The sequence below is a fragment of the Egretta garzetta genome, unplaced genomic scaffold (genome assembly GCF_000687185.1).
Source record: "Egretta garzetta isolate BGI_Z169 unplaced genomic scaffold, ASM68718v1 scaffold316, whole genome shotgun sequence".
Taxonomy (NCBI): Eukaryota; Metazoa; Chordata; class Aves; order Pelecaniformes; family Ardeidae; genus Egretta; species Egretta garzetta.
The window spans coordinates 378,092-378,510 of NW_009259971.1; the positions used below are offsets into that span (position 1 = coordinate 378,092).

Sequence of the window (419 nt, forward strand, 5' to 3'; positions counted from 1 at the left end):
TTCTGCCCCCGGCCGCGGTCCAGGCCGAGCGAGGGAGGCTGCGGCAGAACCCAAGCTCGTCAGCTCCGGCGGCGCAGGGCGCGCAGGCGGAGGCCGAGGCCGAGGTCCCTCTGGTCGCCTTGTCTCCATCCCTGGGGCTGGTAGCTAACGTCTGCTCCCAGCAGCAGGAAATTCTGGGGGAAAAAGAGAAAGCGTGGGGCTGGGACAGGCCCTGGCTGTGCTCCCCAGCACCCACCACCCCTCGGGGCAGGAGGAGGGACAGGCAGGGGTTAGCCCTGTGCCCGGTGGTAGCCCTGGCAGGGCTCCGAGGACAGTGCACAGCCGCGCCCCACCATAAATACTCAGCACCCCATAGTGGCTGGCACCCCTCCGGGGCTCCCCCAAGGCCTCCCACAACAGGGGCTCCCTCCGCTCCCCGG

The 419-nt window shown here is 69.9% G+C and overlaps 1 protein-coding gene across 1 annotated transcript in view; it reads right to left on the reverse strand.

The window, feature by feature from the left end:
• Positions 1-59: 59 nt before the first annotated feature.
• The window catches only part of LOC104127639 (bactericidal permeability-increasing protein), an 8,737-nt gene continuing 8,377 nt past the window's right edge, over positions 60-419 (reverse strand). Inside the window, exon 15 of the mRNA XM_035895835.1 lies at positions 60-173. Coding sequence (XP_035751728.1) covers positions 60-173 — 114 coding nt within the window. The remainder of the gene's footprint in view (positions 174-419) is intronic.